Consider the following 15729-nt stretch of genomic DNA (forward strand, 5'->3'; position numbering starts at 1 on the left):
TGCTTGCATCTGTGTCTACACATTTATCATTTAGAATCAATTTCATTGTATGGTTTCAATTTTCCACCAACTTAACCTGTTCACATGAATTATGATTGTCCTCTTTGAGATCAATTCAATTCAAATCTCCAGTTGTAACTCAGTTTGGCAGATTTTTCTCTGTTAATCTCACCAATATCAGCAGAAGCAGTGGGAACGTGTGACAGTGAGCCCTGCTGCTGTCTCCCCTCCCTGTCCTTGATTTCCCTACCTCCACTTCTCCACGACAATCACCCTTATTTCGCTTACCATATGCAGTTGCTGGCAGGTTGTGGAGGAGGAGTAAACAAAGCACAGTCTCCCATCCCATTTGACCCCAACCACCAACAACCTCCCCCATCGCACCAGCACCCCACCCTCCCCCCACCCCCACCAACCTCGGCCACAGTTATTGTGTCTGTCCAGGAAGCCCTTGTTGAAGTGGGCAAAAGCAGGATAGTCCCAATGTGCACAATTATTGCTGGGGCACAGGAGAGAGGTTTCCATCTACTTAAAGAAGAAAGAGAAGGCCGGTCAACAATTGTCAACCTTCCTAACAACTTGACAAGCTGACTAGCAATCATTAACTGAGCTCAGATATACTTACCAAAGAGAAGGTGGTTTAGATACTTTACTATTGTACCAGCAAGTCTTGGGCATCCACAACTGTCATGCCTAATGTACTTATGTACAGCTCCATCAGTTTTTTCAATATACATTTTAGGTGGTGACAGGAAAGCCTTGGTACTCTTTATTTAAAAAATTGCTGCATTGTATTCCCACAGAGATTTGAAGAGAATTGGTGTGGGTCTTGCTGGCCACCAAAAGAAGATCATGAACAGTATTCAGGAGCTGCGAGTCCAGTTTATGAATGGCATGATGCCTGTGTGACTCTATTACAATCGCTTGAGCTGTCACTAGCCATTCAGCACTTTTATTTTTCCTGATTTGGGACTTGTATTTATTCCTGGATGCAAAAGTTGGGGGGAGGGGGAGGAGCAATGAATATCTGGAACAACAGAAAGCAATTAATGCTCACCTTACTGTTCCAGTATTTGAATTCGCTAAATCCCTAAACCTTGGAATCATCATCACTGGAACAGAGAGAATGGAGACAGGTTCAATAAGGGGTACAGTTCATCCATTTACTTTCACACCGAGCAGCACTGAATACCTTGGCACACATGTTCCTTCTCTGTAAGTTCGTATTGGCACCTTTAACATTTTTCCTGTATTAAAGTACTCTTAATTCTCCTTTGGGAGCATCTGACTTTCTAGATAATTTCAATTCATTGAGAAATGGCAGTAGATCCATAATAGTTTACGTAAGTTTCCTGTATCAAGTCTTAATGACCAACAGTTGTGTATTGAAGAGCAATATTGAGTTTACTACTTAGTAGTAAGATGTTTTGTAAATTATAAGTGCAGTTATAACATGCTGTATTTAATAAGTTATAGAACGTAGTGTATAAAGTCTTTGCTTGACTCAGTCTTGCTCAGTATGTATTTATTGATTAAAAATGTTAGCGCGTAATGAAAAACGTTATTTGAAAACGTACATATTTACTTTGCTCTTGCTATATTTGAATATTCATGTGTATATACTGTACAGTTTGCTACTGCAGGGTACAGAATTTTCTCTGTGAACAAAACTAACTGTATGATTTGACTAAAATGAGTGACACTTTCTTAAAACTTTGTTTTAAGGACCCTGCTTTTTGTTCTGGTCAGTATGCAATGTTGAGAAGTGTTTTGCAATAGTACTCTTTAACTTGTGCTGGTAATGGAGTGCTCTGCAAAGAGATTATGAGCCATAATTTTCTGTACTGGCCATAAATTAGGCTTGCCCTTGCATGCTAATAATGTCACAGCGAGGGAAGGAAAACATCTGGGACCTGAATAAACAGGGCAAGCAACTGGGTAACTCCTTAATTAATCAGACTGAAGGATTGTGAAAGCAACAGCACAAGAACCAAGACAGAAGTGCAAGGTAAAGTGGGTGAATTCAATGTCAAATCAGTGCAGAAAGCAAAATAAAAAGAGGAAGTTAAAGATCAAAGTAAGAAAGAGAGATAAAAGGGACAGAAAGGAAAAGTAATTTTCTTTTAAATCTCCAACAATAATTAATACCTGAAAGAATGAGAACCCACACATGTAATAGTCAATTTTCAATGCTGAGAGGTTGTTTAGCAGGAATTATTTACCACTTTATTAAAAGTATAATTAGACTGAAATAGACTGAACCTAACTTCCTGTGGCAAATTTAGTCTGTACCCGTCATGCAAATACAGAGAGTACATGTAATTCATTGCATTTCAATAATCCAGTGAGGTGCTGTTTTCATACAGCTAAGGGCATCGTGGCACAACATATATTAGAAAAATAATGGCACTCAAAAATGACAAATCACCCGGCCCTGATAGTTCCCACTCCAGGGTTTGAAAGGAAGTAGGTGAGGAAATTGCAAATGCTTTACCCATAATCTTTAAAAGTGCTCTCGATTCAGTAATTATCCCTTCAGATTGGAAAACTGCAAATGTAACTCCATTACTCAAAAAAGGAGTGACAGAGACACCAGGAAATTATAGCCCTGTTAGTCCAACATCTGTTGTGGAGAAGTTATTGTAATCTATAATGAAGGACAGAGTAACTGAGCATCTAACTGAGTTTTTTTGAGGGAGCAACTAAAGTAGCAGACAGGGAAATTATGTAGTTTATATGGATTTCCAGAAGGCATTAGATAAGCTTCCAAATAAGAGACTGTTAAAAGTTCACAGAATTGAAGGAAAACAATTGACTTGATCAGAAGATTGATTCAGCAATAGAAGACAGAATAGGAAAACTGGGTATTTATTTGAAATGGGAGGAAGTGACAAGTGCTATCCCACAAGGATTTGTGCCGAGGCCTCAGCTAATCATTATATTTATTAATGGCTTGAGTAACATAATGAAGAACCATAGATTCCCGTTTGCCAAGGACACAAAGATTGGTGATATACTAAATAGTGTAAACAGGAACAAAAAATTACGAGTAGCCATATGATAGATTGAGTGTGCGGGAAATCTGTGGTAGATGGATTTCAACATAGGTAAGTGTTAAATCATCGATATTGGAGTAAAATTGGATAGACATGTGCACTTTTTACATGGTGTAAAGCTAGGAAGAGTGAAGGTCCAAAGAAATTCAAGGGTACTTGTTTACAGATTACTAAAATGTGGTGGTGGTCAGGTACAAGAAATAATCAAAACACCTCATGGAATGTTAGCCTCTGTATCTAGATAGCTAGAATTTAAAAGATGGAAATTATGCTACAGCTATACAATGCCTGGTTAGGCCACATCTGGAGCACTGTGTACATCCATTGGCACTGCACCTTGGAAAGATATATTAGCCTTGTAAGGAGTGCAGCACAGATTCCCCAGAATGTTACCAGTGCTCCAATGTTAGATTATGAGGAATTATTACATAAACTAGGTTTTTATTCCCAGGAATACAGAAGGTTAAATGATAATAGAGTTGAGGCTTTTAAGGTTTTGAAATGAATTGATAGGTTAGAAAGAGAGAAACTTTGTTGCTCGGTGAGAGATTAGAACAAGGGGTTAAAACCAGAGACTATTTAGGAAAGAAATTACAAAACAGTTCTTCACACAAACAGTGTTAGAATTGTGGAACTCTCTCCCACAAAAAGCAGTGGATGCTAGAACAACTAATCATTAGATTTTGCTAACCAAGGGTCTTAACTGATATGAAGCCAAGGCAGCAGATGGATGGAGTTAGGATTCAGATCAGTCATGATCTCATTGAGTAACAGAACAATTTTGAGGGTTTGAATGGCCTGCTCTTGATCCTAGGTTTATACATCAGCACTCAAGATGGTAATCTAATTTTGTCATTTGCATAAAATATTGTCCAGAATTTGAAGTTGCAAATCAGATTAGCTCATTCAATTAATATACACTGAAACAAGCCAGAGTCATTTAAACATTTAGGAGCTCATTAAGAACAAAAGCCAAGATGTTAATTAATTCCAGACTGACTGTAAAAAGGAAAATAATTTAATTAAGGAAAGCCGAGGAGTCTTCTTTATACTATCTTTTAACTAAAATGAATATAAAGGATATCTGGCTCTGTATAAAAATAGTCTCTGTGTTTCTCATCTTCTTTGTAGTGCCAACTATATTCAGCATTGCACTGTTATTTTGTGTTTTTTTTTTAATATTCTGTTTGCTGCCAACCTTACATAGACCTGGAGGTGAAATTTATGATCAAAAATAGATAGAGAGAAGAAATTTATACATGTGGAACTGTGTTTATTTATCATTGAAATACATCAAAATACGTCACGTTTGATAACTAAGAAATGAGTGATAGCCCCTTTTAAATTTCAGAAAGCCAACCAGTGGAGCAGGCTTGCGATTTGCCATTCCACCAGCCAAAAGACTGGATCCATTTTAAAGCCAATTAGTAGAATTAGATAGTCATAGGGACCAACTGGGCGTCTGGATGCAGTTTGACAGCTATAGGTTGGGATGATATTGCGCGCTTGGAGTTGGTGCAGCCAGCAGCAAGGTATGTCCAGGGTGGGCAATGATCGTGGTGAGGTGGGACTGGGGGCGCACTCTGGGGGAGTGATCAGGTTCCGGGCCAACTGTAGCTCAGAGCATTTTTGTTGGGCCCAGAGAAGCTCTCCAGATTCTCCTGGCCCCAAAAAGGTAATTTTAAACTTACCCTTCTGGAGCCACTTAAGTCTCCGTCACCAGCAAAGTTGTTCAGAGGGTTCATGGTCCTGATTGATTCTAAGACCTCAATTTGCACATTAATTGGAGCACAGGGAGGGAGGCGTGCAGCCACCTAATAGGCCCCTGCAAAAAGACTAGGCATCAGGGTAATGGGATGGTAAATCCACTGAGCCAATTTGAGCCAGTTACCAAGTGATTAATGATTTCGGCCAATTAAATCGATCCACATGTGAATGAGATTTGGACAGGTCTCCATATATTTGCTGGGCAAACCACAAAGACCCTCCACTACATTGCCTCTGTGCTTCTCTTTCTCATCATGCCACTGTGGCTCCAGTAACATTGCAGTATTGAGCAATGCATGGTCTGAGCTAGATATAAGTGGAAAAATTTGATAGAGGCACTGAGGTTTATGTTTCTATTTGCTATCCAAGAGTACAAAATAACTTCAAACCTTGAATGCAGCAATGTTTTCTGTGTTTCAGTGCTTAAAGTGAAAATTCTGGTGTGGCCTTTTATGTTTTTCTGAAGCACCTATGCATGCTGAGACTCCCTCCAACACTATCAACCTCTTTGCAGCTGAACCAAGGATTTGAAAAAAAAAATAGAATTTCCCTCCTTTTTTATTCTTTCATGGAATATGAGCATTGCTAGCAAGGCCAGCATTTTTGTTGTCCATCCATGTCCTTGAGAGGGTGGTGTTGGTGAGGCCCTTCATGAACAGCTTCTTGTAAGATTCCAACCAACCTGCTAGGCCAGGAGCCCGCATGTGGGGCCCACTTGCACTTTTGTGGAGATCGGCGCATCTCATCTGTAGTGGCCGTCACTGATTTTGAACAGCCTCAACCAAGTTCCTAGTGGGCCCTTTACAATTTGACAGAAATCATCAGGCTGAAAGTGCATATGGTGTGGAATGGTGCAAAAGTGGAATCCAATTCCACTGTTTTTTGGGTTGGAGTGGAGGCAGATTGCTGGGTGGAGTAAATGAAGCTTTGCTCTGCATGTCACTATGTATATCTAACCTAGTAGAGTATGAACTTAGTTACTCAAGTTGAAAGAAATGTTCGGTTTTCCAGCATTGGCATCCCTCACCTTGATAAGAAAATAAATTTACCCACTTCCCCAAAAAATCACAGTGGCAATGCAAATACAGAGCAACTTTGTGAAATAATTTAGAAAGATATGGTGAGTTTATTAGCAGAAATGAGGACAAAATATTGTATCCCATTTTAAATATTACAACACTGATTACAAACACTGAACAAAATAATGCAGGAGAGGGGATAGAACAATTAAAAATTGCATGAGAGCAATTAATATGGCAGTATAGGGAGAACTGAAAGCAGTTTTGCATTAAAGTGCAGGAGATGGTTAAGATGGATTGTACCACGTTGTATGTAACTTTTAAAAGCTCATCTTGGTCAGTAGACAACTACAATCAGATAATGAAGTGAAGGGCTGGGGTGTGAAAAGTCTCCTTTAAATGAAGAGGATAAAGTGTGTAATTATTTGTAGTTCTCCATTAAACCGTTGCAAGAATGTAAAGCAATTCCCAATGCTATCATGATGATAAGTTATTTGGAAGCACATAGGGATTTCTAAAGGAACATGGATGCTTTTGTAAGTAATGTGTAAACTGAGACAACTTAGGGGAAAGGAACTCCATTTCTCACATAGCAAAGCAAATTACAGTAGAAGCCTAGTATCCAATCAGCAGCATTTCAAGCTTACATTTACTGAGTAACAAGCAATCACACATTCATGCTATAAGGCTTACATTTTGCTTTGAGTTGTTTACAACTAGCTGAAACCTTAATAACAACCTTAGTGTGCTTTATTTATTTTAAGAACAGTATCCTGACACTGTCTGTATTTTGTTTGTGTACATGTTTTTGTAGTGTAAGATATGAAATTTTATATTTTCATAAAAAATAAATTTTTATATCAGCATTTTTTGTGAACCTCAATTTATTTATCATGCAAAACAAATGGCATACGGACATACAAACATATGAATTAGAAGCAGGAATAGGCCGTTTGGCCGTCCTCAAGCCTGCTCCACCATTTGATAAGTTCATGGCTGATCTGATTGTGGCTTCAACTCTAACTTCCTATCTATTCCTATAACCTTCAACTCCCTTGTCAATCAAAAATGTATCTAGCTCAGCCTTAAAAATATTCAATGGCACTCCCTGCATTGCTATCTGGGGAAGAGAATTCCACAGACTAATAACCCTCTGAGAGAAAAAGATTCTGTTCATCTCTGTCTTAAATGGGAAACCTCATTTTTTAACTGCCTCCCCTAGTTCTGGTCTCCCATAAGGGAAACCATCCTCTCAATGTCCCTCTGGATCTTATATTTTTCAGTAAGATCACCTTTCATTCTTCTAAACTCCAATGGATACAGGCCCAACCTGTCCAACCTTTCCTCATAAGGTAACTCCATCCCAGAAATCAATCGAGTGAACCTTCTCTGAACTGCTTCTAATGCAATTATATCCTTTCTTAAATAAGGAGACCAAAGCTATACACAGTATTCCAGGTGTGGTCTCACCAATTGTAGTATAATACTTAAATATTTCACAGGCTACAATGCACTTCACTGCCCTGATTAAATTATCAAGAAATAAACCTTTCCATTATTTAGGGAAGAATTTTCCCCCCGTTTGGAGGGAGGGGTGGTGCAGGATCGGGCATGTGCAGGCGCACCTCCGATCGGCACTCCCAATTGGGGGTGTGCCGCCACTATACTTGGGCGGGCCAATTAATGTCCGCCCAGCGTGACATCCGCCAGGAAGCGCTAGGCACTCCCTGTGAGGGCGGGTGGGGTTTCCCTTAGCCGAGAGTGGGCTCTTTCCCACATGCATGCGAAAGAGCGCATTCATCTCCCTGAGGCTAAATGCTGCTTCAGAGAGATCAACGCCAAATTCAAAATTGGTCAATGCACAAACATAAAATTTCCCTGACATTTCTCCTCATGTGACACTGTCACATGAGTTGAGACACGTCCATCACTTTTATTCAAACTTTTATTAAAATTTTAAAAACCTTCATGAAACCTCATCCATGGGCAGGATGAGGTTTCATGCTTCTTTTGAAGCCTGCCAGGACTCCCAGCCTGCCCATCAACCTTAAGGTTGGATGGACAGGTCCATGAACAATTTGAATTATTTTTTAAATGGCTTCAATTGTCCATTGGCAGGTGGGCGGGCGCACAGCTGATTTGGCTGCGCCCTCACTGACCTGAAAATGGAAATGACGCGGGGTGATGTCGGGAGTTCCGCCCGACGTCATCCCACATTATTTTACATGGCGAGTGGGTCCCGCCCCCTGCTTGCCGACCTCAATATCCTGGCCTTAAAATATAATCGATCTCAAAATAAAAACAAAAAGTGATGGAAAAACTCAGCAGGTCTGACAGCATCTGTGGAGAGAGAAACAGAGTTAGTGTTTCGAGTCCGTATGATTCTTCTTAAGAGCTAATCGGAGCTTATTTATTATAAGTGTCAAATTTGGGAAAATATTGCAATTCTTAAAACAGCTTTCTCAGGGAATTTTATGAATCTGTGCAATTGGCTGGAAGCCTTGCCCATTCATATCAGACATTGAGACGTACATATGCCAACATTGATCAGAAAATGACTGCGTCAAGTATGTCTGATATTTGTGTATCTGTCAGGTGGCCACATCTAATTTTGTTGAAGAGGAATTAGGATGTTTTATACCTTTTGGATAATACCTACATATGAACATACAAACATATGAACTAGGACCAGGAGTAGGCCACCCGGCTCTTCAAACATGTTCCGCCATTCAATAAGATCATGGCTGATCTCATTGTAACCTTCCGCCTACCTCCGATAACCTTTCACCCCCTTGTTAATCAAAAATCTATCTAGCTCTGCCTTAAAAATATTCAAAGATCCTGCTTCCACTGCCTTTTGAGGAAGAGAGTTCCAAAGACTTACAACCCTTTTGAGAGAAAAAAATTCTCCTCATCCCTGTTTTTGATGAGCAACCCCTTAATTTTAAACAGTGACCCCTAGTTCTAGATTCTCCCACAAGAGGAAATATTCTCTCCACATTCACTCTATCAAGACCCCTCAGGATTTTAGAAGTTTTGTTCAAGTCACCTCTTACTCTTTTTAAACTCCTGCTGATACAAGCCTAATCTGTCGAACCTTTCCTAATAAGACAACCCACCCATTCCTGGTATTAGCCTAGTCAACCTTCGCTGAACTGCTTCTAATGCATTTACATCTTTCCTTAAATAAGGAGACCAATACTGTACACAGCACTCCAGATGTGGTGTCACCAGTGCCCCGTACAACTGAAGCATAACCTCCCTATTTTTGTAGTCAATTCCCCTCAAAATAAACGATAACATTCTATTAACTTTCCTAATTACTTGTTGCACCTGCATGCTAGGTGTGTTTCATGCACTAGGACATTCAGATCCCTCTGAATCTCAGAGCTCTCACCATTTAGATAATATGCTTCTTTTTTATTTTTCCTGCCAAACTGGACAATTTCATATTTGCCCACATTATACTCCCTTTGCCAAGTCTTTCCCAACTCACTTAGCCTATTTATGTCACTTTGTAGCCTCTTTACGACCTCTTCACAACTTATTTTCTTACCTATCTTTGTGGCATCAGCAAATTTAGCAACCATTCCTTCATTCCCTTCATCCAAGTCATTTATATAACATTGTAAAAAGTTGAGGCCCCAGAATTGACCCCTGTGGCATACCGTTCGTTACATCCCACCAACTAGCAAAAGACCCATTTATGGCTACTCTCTGTTCCCTGTTAGCAATCTAACCTTCTATTCATGTCAATACGTTATCCCCATACACCATGAGCGTTTATTTTCCGCAATAACCTTTGTTGTAACATCTTATTAAATGCATTCCGGAAATCTATGTATAGTACATCCACTGGTTCCCCCTTATCCACAGCATATGTGACTCCTTCAAAGAACTCCAATAAATTGGTTACACATGATCTCCCATGTTGACTCTGCCTGATTACCGTAAACTTTTCTAAGTGCCCTACTATAACATCTTTAATGATAGCTTCTAACATTTTCCCGATGACAGATGTTAAGCTAACTGGCCTGTAGTTTTCTGCTTTCTGTCTCCCTCCCTTTTTGAATAAAAGAGTTACATTTGCTATTTTCTGATCTAGTGGAACATTCCCCGAATCTAGGAAATGTTGGAAAATTAAAACCAATGCATCAACTATTTCACTAACCAATTCTTTCAAGACCCTAGGATGAAATCCATCAGGATTTGGGATTTGTCAGTCTACAGCTCTAACAATTTGCTCAATACCACTTCTCTGGTGATTGTAATTTTTCTGAGTTCCTCCCTCCCTTCCCTTTTCTGATTTACAGCTATTTCCAGGATGTTACTTGTGTCCTCTATAGTGAAGACCGATAAAAAATACCTGTTCAATTTATCTGCCATTTCCTTACATCTCATTAAGGCAAAAGTAATAGATTTAATAATTTCTCCACATTTTTACAACTAGTGGAAATAACAAAAGGAAATATACTTTTCTGGACCACGAAAGATGCATGTAATCTTTTCCCCCACCATTTAGATTCACACACTTATTCCCTCATTCTGCTTCGCATTCCCTCCCTACACTCTATTCTGGTTCACACTCCCTCGCTTTGCCCCATTCTGTTTCATATTCTGCCTTTTCTCCTTATTTTGCATGACACTCGCTCTCCTCCCTACTCAGAATTACATTCCCTCATTTCTTCCCATTCTGGTTTACATTCCTTCTCTTTTCCTATTGTGGTCCATTTTCTGTCTGTGCTCTCTTACTTGTTTCTGGCTATATGTCTTGCCTTCATTCTCATTTAAATTACCTCTCTTCTCTCCACCCTCTGCCAGGTCTGGAGAGCCTGCAGGTCAAATTAATTATCCATATAGTTGATGGACCCTGAATCAAGAAGACAATTGGAAGAGAACCATCCATTTTACGGGAGAATTTACAGAGGCCAAATCCCCACAAATTGTGCTGAACGTAGCAACTTGTCCTGACTGACACAAACTTGTCCTGACTCACATAAACATTCCCCAACTTACACAAAAGTCTTCATTCTTTTTAGGGGGGGGGGCAGGAAGGATTGCGGGGGTCCCAACAGTGGGCAATGAACCTGGCAATATTCTTAATGGCAAGGTTTATTTGAATAATTATTTATAGGCTCTTGTCTGACACCCGGCCATACTGCTTACCTTACCAGTGGATCAGAGTGGGCATCTGGCAGCAGGTATCTGTGCGAATGGACTTCAGCAATCAACGCAGGTGGAAGACTCTGGCTATGATAGGGAAGGGAGTGCTTGATGCCATGGACCCCAAGGCTTCCTTAAGAAAAGAAGCTCGCCTGCTCTTCCTAAGCCAAAAGGAAACCTGAAATAAGACTTTAAGACTCACGTTCTGGGCCTCCTCTGGTTGAGGCTCCACCTCCCAACAGTTTTACCTGATGGAGATGCTGACACCACTGCCCCACTCAGCTCTTCAACTAAAATTTCAGATTGAGTCTGGATAGCATCATCAAAGCTGATTTGAATATTCATATTAGGGACTCACTTCCTTTCTTATGTCCCGCTCGCCTCCTCAAATGAGCAGGTTAAGACCTGGATGTCGTGGGAAGGCAACAGGATCAGAGGGCTAAATAACTGATCATATTTTAACAGCTCCCCTGGCCTGGCTTACACCAATTGAAATCGGAGCTAAACATTCTGTGCTTGACACCAACCTGGCCTGGCTTGAAACAAAGACCTCAATTGTAAACTACATTTTCCTTCCCACGCCCCACCAACCCGAACCCACTCCAGCCCTCACTCCAGGCAGAAAAGGATCAAGCAAGGGTTGAACTAATAAAAATGTTGAGCCAGCCTCCAATTTTCCGCAATCCTACCTGTCGCAATATGGACAACAACGTGTCATGGTATCAATATGTCTCCTGCTATAGAGCTTGGAAACATATGGAATATATCCATAAATTTATGGAAATAGGAATCCTACAAAGGGGAATTTTTTCATATGCAGTGAGTGGTTGAGGGCGTAATGAAGATAGATTCAATAGGGGCTTTCAAAAGGGAATTAGATGAGTGCCTGAAGAGAGAAAATTTGCAGGGCTATGGGAAAGGGAAAGGGAATAGGACTAGCTGGATATGACGGACCAAATGACCTCATTCTCCGCTGTAACCATTCAATGATTCTGTGATACAGTTAACCAATGTGATTTTAATAGGTGAAGTCTGCATTTTGCACAGGTCAGCAAGGTCGCCAGGACAACTTGGTGGGATTGGGTACCGAAGCACAAGTGTGCTTAAAGTGAAGGGGGACTTGATCTGAATACATTGCTATAGGGCATACAAACAGAGGCTCAGTTTCCATGTCCTGACAAAGGAGCAGGTGCTCATGGACCTCTGCAGCCTCCTGCAGGAAGACAAAATGCTTGCTGGACAAGGCAGTCTTGTCTTGCCTGTGCAGTCCATAAATCTCTGAATCCTTGCAGGCTGCCATAGGATCCATATAAAGGATATCATGGTCAGCTACTTGTTAAAGGCATCAAGCAAGTCACCGATGCATTATTTGCCATGGCCAGTCAAAATATTTCCTTCCCAACTCCTAAATCTTGGACAGAGTGTTTGAGCTTGGAGCTCTGGATGGCTTTCCACATGTACAGAATGTCATAGACAGCACAGTGTAGACATTAGGGCACCCACTGCCCAGACAGGAGCCTCTGTTATTTACAAGGGTTTCCACTCCATTATTGTTCAGCTCAGATGCAGCCAGAGACTTATGCAGGTATGTCCCTGAAACATGCTGTCAGGATGCTTTCATCTTACACCAGTCCAATATCCCCTCTACCCTCTGGTTCAACCAATCTTATAAGATGGTCGGTTGGGGACAAAACTGCCTCATCCTACCATAGCTGATGATACTTCTTAGGAACCCCAGTACTCAACAGCAGAACACATACAACACCTTATCACAAGATGCGTCTTAGAGCAATATTCACCAAGCAATAATTGTGGCATGTTGCTTTCTCCACAACATCATTTAACAAAGAGGGCTGGTGGTACAGAATGAAGAAAGTGTTAAGGAGGAAGATGGAGGACACAAGATACGTCGTGCATCTCATCTTGCAGCTCAGGATGCAAGGAATTCTTCTTTTCCCTGCACTTCACCCAGAGATTTCTCACTGCACACACTCTTATGTGGATGTGGTCAGACTCTCTCACATTAACAGACTTACAATCTTTGCTCCATTGCTTTACAATCCTTAAACTTGTCATTTTGAAAATTTTGAACCAACTTCCACAATGTCAACATTAAACAGAAATTACCTTGAAATCAAAGAGCACATGAAAGTGACAGTGGTGAAAAAGATTTCAATGTACACCAAAAATCAAGCTGTACCAAGTAAATTCATGCAGGTGTGAACTTGAAGTGTTCCTTTTAACCACTTTCACCCTATGAGATGCTATCACTACTTGAACAGTGCTAGTGGAAAGCTTCTGAATATCCTCTTCAGGTTCCAGAGGTGCTTATAGCCCAGGATCTCTGGCTGCTAGAGCCCATGGGAGTCATGCTACTGACTGATCCTCCTGCACTTCTGTCAAGGCAGACTGGGGCAGTGAAATGCAGACATCATGGGCTTTTCCGCTTGGCGTGCGAATGTGTGCCCAACGCACTTGAGCATGAAATAATGTGTGATGCTGTTGGGCAAGTGTCTCGATGTCATTGCGCACTCGTGCAATATTTTGGTGGCAAGAGTTGGCAGTGTGCTCAATGATTAGGAGGCCTATTAAGGCCATTACAGTAGCAAATTATGGCAATTTTTCACTGCCTGTCCAACGTTACGGTTGGCAGGAGGGTGAATCGGTCAAGCAGCTTTTGCAACTTGAGGAAATCTTATCCAAGGGTGGGATGAGGTTTCCATGATTAATTAAAAGAAAGATTAAAATGTTTTGAAAAAAATGTCATCATCTGTATGTTGAGGTGTCTCATTCTGACACATGGACATTTTTTCTCATTTTAACATTCTGCTTTTATTGATTTTAAGTTAGTCAGCTCCCTGAAGCAGCTGTCTGCCTACAGGGAACTTTCCTTCCACACACGCCTGCGTCAGTGCTGACTTCAGTGCTCGCTCTCCTTCCACCCCCACCCCAGCAACGCTGAGCCTTTCAGCACACCTTTCACACCGGCTGGCAGTTAATTGGCCAGCCAGTGTGAAATTGCGGTCAGGGGCCGGTTGCAGTCGGTGGTCTGTTCCCTGGCCGCTCCTGGACCCGCCAACTGCAGCTGCCTGCCAACCCAAAAATTCTGCCCCATGTTAGGGATTGGTTGAGGGGACGACAGGGAAGCATATATGCTAACTACCTGTGAGAGGTCCACATGAACTGTACCCATCTCATTAACCTCCCTCCCTTGAGGCAGTGGCATCTCAGTCCTGCTGATCAGCCGGAGAGCAGATTGAAAAGATTAATGATGCATTGGAAACCTCAACCTATCCTGCTCACCAACATACCAGTGAATTGGAAGTTAGCAAATGTAATACTGCTATTCAAGAAAGAAGGGAAAGAGAAAACAGGGAATTGTAGGCCTGACATCGGTCATGTGAAGCCTTAAAAAAACACTTAAAAAAATGATAGTATGATCAGACAAAGTCAACATTATTTTACAAAAGAGAAATCATGTTTGAGAAATTAATTAAAGTTTTTTGAGAATGCAACTAGTCGGGTAGATAAAGGGGAACCAGTAGATGCAGTTTACTTGGATTTCCAAAAAGCTTTTAATAAATTGTTACACAAAAAGTCAATATACTAGATAAGATTTCATTGAGTTGGGTGTAATATATTAGCATGGATAGAGAATTGATTAACAGACAGAAAGCAAAGAGTAGGGATAAACCAGGCACTTTCATGTTAGCAGGCTGTGACTAGTGGAGTGCCGCAAGGATCAGTGTTGGGGCCTCAGCTATTTACAATCTATATAAGTGACCTAGATGAAGAGACCGAGAGTAATATATCTAAATTTTCTGACAAGATAAAACTGTGGGGAATCCAAGCTGTTAGGAGGATATGAAGAGGTTGCAAAGAAATATAGACAGATTAAGTGAATGGACAGCAAGCTGGCAGATAGAAAATAATGTGGGGAAGGGTGAGGTTATTCACTTTGTTAGTAATGATAAAAAATCATAATATTTTTTAAAAGTTAACGAAACTTGTAAATGCTGATATTCAGAGGTACTTGGGTGTTCTCATTACAGGGAACACACATTAGGAAGGCAAATGGCATATTGACCTTTTTTGTAAACAGATTGGAATACAAAAATAAGGAAGTTTTGATACAATTTTACAGAGCTTTGGTGAGGTCACATCAGGAGTACCGTGCACAATTTTGGTCTCTGCATTTAAGACAGATTATACCCACATTGGAGGGATTATATCCCTGGGGTGAGAAGGTTGCCCTATTTTGGAAGGCTGAGTAAATTGGGCCTATACTTTATGGCATTGAGAAGAATGAAAGGCAATCTTATTGAAACTTATAAATTTCTGAAGGGCCTTGACAGGATAGACACTGAGAAAAACAGAAAATGCTGGAAAAACTCAGCAAGTCTGGCAGCATCTGTGGAGAGAGAAACAGAATTAACTTTTTGAGTCCATATGACTTCTTCAGAGCTAAAAAGTAGAAATGTGACGGGTTTTATACTGTTTAAGAGGGGGTGGAGCAGGTGGAACAAGATAGGTCAGGGATAGGTGGAAGCTCAGGAGAAATTGACAAGTTTGTCATGCACACAAGACAAAGGGAGTGTTAATAGTAGCGTTAAAGACTAAATAAGGTGCTGATAGTGGTATAAAGGTAAGAGCAGAATGTGTTAACAGCAGAACAAGGGTCAGTGCTCTGTGAAAGCAAAACATACAAATATGTGACAAATGAG

At 40.7% G+C, this 15729-nt stretch overlaps 1 protein-coding gene across 4 annotated transcripts in view; it reads left to right on the forward strand.

Annotated features, from left to right (window-relative positions):
• The window catches only part of LOC121276977 (ephrin type-A receptor 5-like), a 373321-nt gene extending 366680 nt beyond the window's left edge, over positions 1–6641 (forward strand). For all 4 annotated transcript variants that reach the window (XM_041185740.1, XM_041185741.1, XM_041185743.1 and 1 more), the window contains one exon: positions 804–6641. In XM_041185740.1, the coding sequence (XP_041041674.1) occupies positions 804–909 (106 nt within the window). In that variant the 3' untranslated portion in view covers positions 910–6641. The remainder of the gene's footprint in view (positions 1–803) is intronic.
• Positions 6642–15729: the final 9088 nt, after the last annotated feature.

This window comes from Carcharodon carcharias, chromosome 4 (assembly GCF_017639515.1).
Source record: "Carcharodon carcharias isolate sCarCar2 chromosome 4, sCarCar2.pri, whole genome shotgun sequence".
In the NCBI taxonomy this organism is placed as follows: Eukaryota; Metazoa; Chordata; class Chondrichthyes; order Lamniformes; family Lamnidae; genus Carcharodon; species Carcharodon carcharias.